General features: G+C 52.8%; 1 protein-coding gene across 1 annotated transcript; it reads left to right on the forward strand.

The window, feature by feature from the left end:
• The first annotated feature begins 4,214 nt into the window (after positions 1-4,214).
• Positions 4,215-6,045, forward strand: LOC137451008 (transcription factor HES-5-like). The gene is made up of 3 exons (XM_068158075.1): positions 4,215-4,331; positions 4,541-4,706; positions 4,805-6,045. Exons 1-3 carry the CDS (start codon positions 4,278-4,280, stop codon positions 5,056-5,058), a joined length of 474 nt encoding a protein of 157 aa, XP_068014176.1. The 5' UTR covers positions 4,215-4,277; the 3' UTR covers positions 5,059-6,045.
• Positions 6,046-6,972: the final 927 nt, after the last annotated feature.

The raw sequence follows: 6,972 nt of genomic DNA on the forward strand, positions 1-6,972 counted from the left end.
ATGTTGTTTATTATGCTGATCCCACAGCCCAGGAACAGTCCCCTGACAAAGCCCCTATTAACCTCAGAGTGTGGGCCTGAGTTTCTCGGAGTTTCCCACACTTTCTTGCCCATTGATGACATTGAAAGGCAGCACAAAGGAAGCGTGCCTCACAACAGCCTGCATTAGTGCTGCTCTTTGGCTCTGCATTGTGGTGACCAGCAATTCCTGTCCCGATGGACCATCTGGAGAGCTATTTTCCCAAGGAGCACATTGATCCATCAGTATTATGCCAGAGCCCTTTTAAAACTTGGGAACGTTATGCTCTTTGACACTAAATAGGTGTCTTGAGAGGGCTTGTCAGAAAGATTTGGAACCATTTAGGGAAGGCACAAGGCAGGAGGGGGGGGAAAATAAGTAATTATTTCTGTAGAAACACCTTCAGAGGGCTTGGGAGGCAGGCTGCCATGGGTGTAGGAAATGCTCTCAACTGAAAATGCTTCAGAAGCTATCAGAAAGGAAAGCTTTAGGCCATCAAGCTGTGTGCTCCTCCTCAGTGCAGCCCCAGGGCAGCACTGCCTTTAAATCCGTGTAACACAGAGAGAAATTCTGGCTTCCTGGACTCTTCTGATGGGCAACCTCCCTCCAGACCTGTTGCTGCACTGCAATACACTGAGCTGCCCCCTCCATGGCAAGCTACCTATCAATGGGCTGAGAGGGCTGCTAACTGGTGTGACAGCAGCAGCTCTTGGGCAGTGTGCAGTGTGGCTGCACCTGGGCTGCACTCATCACCCACAAGCCAGAAGCAGCAAGCTCCATAGCCCAGTACCAGTCTCCAGGCTCGTGGTCCTCCAGGTGCTTTACCTATGGACTATGATGGACACAAGTCCTATTATGATAGCCTTGGGGCTGGATGGTTGCTTATCTTCCCTGGCTCCTCTCTGCTTGCTCCTCAACTCAGAGCTGTCTGTGGCACACAGCCTGCACAGCACAGCTCAGGGGGCAGTGGTGAGATCTACAGTTGGAGGCAATCACCACAGTGGTTCTTGCCTTAGGAGCAGCTACAACTGCTGCCTGCCATGGAGGTCTGGAAGCACAGAGACTGACAACTCCTGACAGATTGCTGTTTCCCCTTACACACTTCCCTGGCCACACACCAAGTGAGAGCAGAGGCTCCTCCCTGTTTCACCTGTGATTTGGCAGGCTGCATCCTCCTGATGCAGCTCACGGCTGTGATGTGACCTACAGAGACACAGGGCCAGCCTCAGTCCACAGCAGAGCTGCCACCTCACAGGAGAGGCTCCAGATTTCACACCCCCCTCCAAAGAAAGCAGCAGCATTGTGCCACTGTTTGCTCAGCTCCACGTGTTTGGCAGGTTTGGGCCATTTGTTGCTTTTAATCCTTCATTCCAAAACCAGGGAAACCCTGAGCCTCAGACAATCAATCTTTCATTCTGCCTCTGCAGTGAGAGGCAGAGGCAACAAGCTCCTCCCATGGACGTGAAGGACAGTGACAAGGACTTGGATGACAAAGTTTCAGGCACTAACTGATGAGTCCTTAAAAAGCTCCAAGTGGGCAAACTGCTTTCAGACTTTTAACACTTTCCTCACTGCAGTCCTTGCAGAGCACCCATGGCTGCACCCAGCTCCATGACAAATACACTCTAGGGACAGCCTTAGCCCAGATCATGTATTGTTCTGAAGCACCTCCTCCTCTGAAGGCTCAAAACCCACCTGGATGTGTTCCTGTGTGACCTGCCCTAGGTCAGGTCCCCTTGGCAGGGGGGTTGAGCTCTAAGATCCCTTCCACCTCCCACCATTCTATAAGCAGCTGGGAAATACTGCTGCCACTAAGTTTTCAGGTCATAGTCACACTGAATAGGGTGAGGAGGAGATATTTCTCTGGTAGCCATCAGCAGTGTACAGAGGGTAGAGGCAGCAGGCAGAGTGGGAACTGCAAGTTTGCTTTGCTGTCTTTCCTCAGCTGGCAGAGAGAAGGGGAGAGGAGCTGGCGAGCCCAGGGTGGGTGTTGCTGGAGTGCTGGCTGAAGGCAGCATGCCTGGTTCACCATTCACATCAGCTGGTGTGAGCCCAGAGCTCCCAGGCTTTCCCACCTCTCCCCCTTCACCCTGTTAAACTGCCCACAAAGGACGTGTGCCTCCGCGGGGCCTGAGAAGAAAGCCAACGCCTGCTGCACCATCTGCCCAGCACTCCCCGGCAGGGATAATGCTTTAATCAGGGGGAGCTGCTTTAGCCCCTTGGAGTCCAGGGCCATTGTGCTGGGGCTGGGATGGCCTTATTTAAAACCACTCATTTCGTATTTCCAGGACTGGAAATTGGGTCAAAGCTTCCCTCCCAGCCCCCGGTGCCCACTGCTGCAAGCGCTCCCCTCCGCGCGCCGTGCGGGGCAGGACCTGCTGTCCCCTGCCTCTCCTGTCACCCCCTGAGAGGGAGGCACAAAGCCCTCTGCTTGACTTCAAGCTCCAATAATGGCACAAGCACACACAGCCAGGGACTGCCCTGGCTGCCAGCAATACTGCTGATCACAAGCTGACAAAATAATTCAGGGAGCTGATGCTGGATCGGAGTCCTCCTCCCTGTTCAGTCAGAGGTCTTTGATAACCAGCCATCAGAATTGTTCCCCCCTAAGTGATCCCTGCTGACTGCAGGGGGGTTGGACTAGATGACCTTTAAAAGGTCCCTTCCAACCCAAAGCATTCTAGGATCCATCTGATGGTAAAACACCTTTGGGGTGGGCAGGCTGAAGATGAACATCACTGCCACCAGAAGCCTGGAAGCTGGCAGGAGCTTTGGTAGCTGCAGGATAATAACTAGCTACAGGCTGATCCCTTGCAGGATCATATCCTTTTATGCAACAGCCCTGTGTGTGCTGTGTACCCACAGCTTCCAGCCCTGGCTTAAGGAGAGGAGTGCTGAGGGCAGGTGACACAGGCTGATTGTGAAATGAAGTTTCCTTCCTGGTTTGGAAAGGCAGACAGAGGAAACAGGGAGTAAGGAGCAGGTCATCAAACCCTGCTAGCAGCAGCCTGGGGCTACTCCCTGTCCTAGCCCCTGAGCATGGAACATGCAGGAAGGAAAAAGAAGATTATGCCCACACACAACCCCACTTAAACCCACAGAGCTCCACAGATCCTGCAGCTGAAACAGAGAGCACAACTGGGCAGCTGTCAATGCAGGGCCTCACGTGCCTGGGATACCTTAAAAGTGCCTGGGTTTGAGTTGGATTGTACCTGAAGCAGCAGCAGCAGACCTGAGCAGGTAACCTAGAATTGCTTGGAGAAGAGCCTCAAACAGGCAGCTTCAACCCTGGAGCCTCCCTGGTCCTTCCCTGTGCTCACACATGGCACACCCCCCAGCCTGAGCAGAGCCACAGCCTCCCCAGCACCTCTATTTACACTCCACTTACAAGCAAAGTCACAGGCAAACATTGACTTCTCACTGTACCTCCGTGGTCTGCAAAGGGAAAATACATTTAGGAGACTGAGGGCAGAGTGAGGCATTCACCAAGTGGCATGAAATCAAACAGGACATGTTTGGGAAGGGCACCACAATCACTACATGTCACGGGCTGCAGTGGGAAAGCCCAGATTACCCAAACAAAAGCAAGGAAGAGCTCTGAACATAGCTTATAGGGGGACTTTAAACAATGGAGAGTGAAATATTTCAAGCTAACCCTCAGCACAAATTGGTTTTAGGGTTCTTGCCTCAATTTTAGCCCCTAGTTGCCCCAAAATTATCTGGTACTGTATTCATGTAAGCACGGTTTAATGTCAATGAAAGGCTTTAGTCCCTCTAATTCTGCAGCTCTGCCTTTTCAGCCTCTCTCTCCTCTGGTCGTGGGCACAGAGCATTATCTCTCCCAGGGATCAGTCTTCTGTGCTTAATTTCAGCACAGCCTGGGAAAAGGCAGCACATTGAGATGTCGAGGTCGCCAACATCAGGCAGGAGTTGGATGATAATGCAGCAAACGCTTTCCCACATTCCTACCCCAGCGCCCTAATGCCAAGCCCTATTGTGTCCCACACTCCCCAGTCCACCTGCTCCTTTGGGAGCTGGGGTATTATCCCCAGGCAATTCACAGTCAATTTGCCATGCTGTAATAGATGCTTTCTCTATTGTCCCAGGGCACGCAGGGATTGGCTATCGACTGTGGGAAACTCAAAGTCGCTCAGGCTCCAGACATTTGTATGCAGCCAGGGCGTATAAATAGAGGCTCTCGCTGCTCCCTTCTCCACCCGCGAACCAGCAGCTCCCAGCTGAAACCAGCACTCAGGATAATGGCACCCACTGCTCTCTCCCTGGAAATCCTAACGCCCAAAGAGAAGAACAGAGTAAGTATCTGCTGAGCGTGAGGGCAGGCAGCCGGGGAGGGCAGGCAGCCGGGGAAGGCAGGGAGCCGGGGAGGGCAGGGAGCCGGGGAGGGCAGGGAGCCAGGGAGGGCAGAGAGCCGGGGAGGGCTGAGCCGCCCCAGCAGCAGGTGATAAAGCCGGGAAGGATGCAGGCTCGCCGCTAACTCTGCTCTCCCCACCTTCTGTTACAGCTCAGGAAACCTCTGGTGGAGAAACTGCGCCGGGATCGGATTAACAGCAGCATCGAGCAGCTGAAGCTGCTCCTGGAGAAGGAGTTCCAGAGGCACCAGCCCAACTCCAAGCTGGAGAAAGCAGACATCCTGGAGATGACTGTCAGCTACCTGAAATACAGCCGAGGTGAGCACGTCCCCAGCCATGCCTGCCGCCCCTCCCTTCAGGCAAAGCTCCAGCCCGAGCCTCCCTGTGTAACCCTTCTCTCCTCTCTGCCCTCGCAGCTTTTGCAGCCTCTGCCAAGAGCCTGCAGCAGGATTACTGTGAAGGCTATGCCTGGTGCCTCAAGGAAGCTCTGCAGTTCCTGTCTCTGCACTCAGCAAGCACAGAAACCCGCATGAAGCTCATCTGCCATTTCCAGAGGTCACAAGCAGTGCCCAAGGACTCTGGCTCTTCTTCTGCATCACCTTCCACCCACCAGCCCCCAGCCAAACAAGCAGCACTGAAACCCTCCTGCAGCCTCTGGAGGCCTTGGTAGGCCAAGAGCACCCTCCCATCTTGCCCGGACATTTGCTGTACTCCAGAGGAGGCTGTGACTTGCTGTCCAAGTCCCCCACACTCCTCTCCTGAGTAGGGAAGAATCTTTTCCTCTTTTGCAGAGCATTACTATGCTCGGATGTCTGCTTCCCTTCTCCCAGAAGGACTGAGACGATCCCACCACGTGGAGAGAGAGTTGTTCTAAAAGAACGTGAGATGTACCCCTCCTGCTCGGAGGGCTGAGAGGTGTTGTTCAGAGAAGAACACCAACTGTTCTTAACCTTAGTGAGGTTGCATGTGTGTCTCTCTTGAGAAAGCAGTAACTTCTGAGACGTTCTGGCTAGCATTTTCACAAGTGTCCACCCAGGAGGAGCCTTTGCCTCTGACCTGCCCCACTTGAGACCCCTAACTGTCCCAAGCTATCCCACCCGTGCTGCCTGGCTGCAGCCATGGGGACCCCAGGTGTCTCAAGCAGAGCAGCTGCTCAGACTGGACACATCTGAAAATCTAGCTTTGCTGGGGGGGCCATAAGGGGTTCTATAATGTTTATAGACTGTATTGAGCGTGCTCTGAAAATGGTTAAACCATAACCCACACTATGTAGAGGAAATTCCTCAGGATGTCTTGCTCACAACTCGAGGGTACTGTTTGTGAGGTCCAGGATGTGTTTGCCTTTTATAAAGGCAAAAGCTCAATTTGATATCCTTATAGGAAAGAAAAGTTACAGCTGTGCTGCCGATTTTACAGGAGGTATTGATCAGAGTCTTTCATGAAAGGCAGGTGTACAAATTGTATTTGCTCTTTGGTACCCCAGCACCGGGGGAGAGTGTCAAATCGCTACTGTCCTTGCAGGATGCTATCTATGCCATGTTATGTGTGTGAGCTGCACCGACTGTGTAACCTGTGCCAGAAATTATCTTGGGACTTCAGAAGTGGCAGAAACCTTTTTATGGTACTAAAATAAATAAATAATAATAATAAAAAAAAATCAATAGTCAATAAATCCAGCAAATGCTTCTTTCTTCAGTAGTTTGCCTAATCAATAGTCAATAAATCCAGCAAATGCTTCTTTCTTCAGTAGTTTGCCTAATCAATAGTTAATAAATCCAGCAAATGCTTCTTTCTTCAGTAGTTTGCCCAGCTGGTTTTCCCTGGGGTTACAGGGCATGAGACAAGGATTTCAGTAACAGCAAAGCTATTCAGAGCTGGCAGTTCCCTGCCTCCCTCGATTTGCGTTCCTGGGGGGCTCCCTGCAATGCTGTTTTCCACAGCAGACAATAAATAGCTCTAAAGTACCAAACCCTGGCAACAAATTGTTGGGAAATTCAGAGCCGAGGGACTTGCCAATAAAGGTCACCGCAAGGCTGAGCTCAGGAAGCTTTATGCCCAAGTCCCAAACACGGAAGATACCTGGGATCGATCAGGCGTTTGCCACGGCACTTCATCCTGCGTCTCTTGTGGCAGCATCCGAGTCACAAAGCAGGCTGAAATGCTGGGAATGTGTTTGTGTCTAAAGGAGAGACACATAGGGATGCTCAATGGGTCTGTGTACGAGCCAGGAGTCACGAAGCTGATGGAACAGCATCGCTGCCCTCTGAGTCACACTGAGACACTGCCAAGGGTCACAGGCTGCGAAGCCTCTGCTGGGGCCTGATGCTGACCATGCACTGAGCCGGAAACAACTCCGACCCGGCAGCTGCCTCGCTGCTGGCGCTGGCACTCCTGAGTGTCTCTTGCGATGTCCTTTCATCCCTCCCTAGCTCTGACTTCCCCTTTGCTGGGGAGGGCTTCACCGCTCCACGGCTCCTGCCCAGGGGACAGCCGGTGCCAGTCCCGCTGCCCCGCGTCTGTGCAGCGCCCCCGGGGTGGGCTCTGCGCCTGCGCCGCCCGTTCCCGCCTTATTCGCATAATCTAT

The sequence above is a fragment of the Melanerpes formicivorus genome, unplaced genomic scaffold (genome assembly GCF_026170545.1).
Source record: "Melanerpes formicivorus ecotype bairdi unplaced genomic scaffold, bMelFor1.0.p_v2 SCAF_39, whole genome shotgun sequence".
NCBI classification, from domain to species: Eukaryota; Metazoa; Chordata; class Aves; order Piciformes; family Picidae; genus Melanerpes; species Melanerpes formicivorus.

Coding starts and splice junctions, on each gene's coding strand:
- LOC137451008 (XM_068158075.1), top strand. CDS start 4,278: ATGGCACCCACTGCTCTCTCCCTGGAAATCCTAACGCCCAAAGAGAAG. Junction 4,332..4,540: donor CGCCCAAAGAGAAGAACAGA/GTAAGTATCTGC, acceptor CTTCTGTTACAG/CTCAGGAAACCTCTGGTGGA. Junction 4,707..4,804: donor CTACCTGAAATACAGCCGAG/GTGAGCACGTCC, acceptor CTGCCCTCGCAG/CTTTTGCAGCCTCTGCCAAG.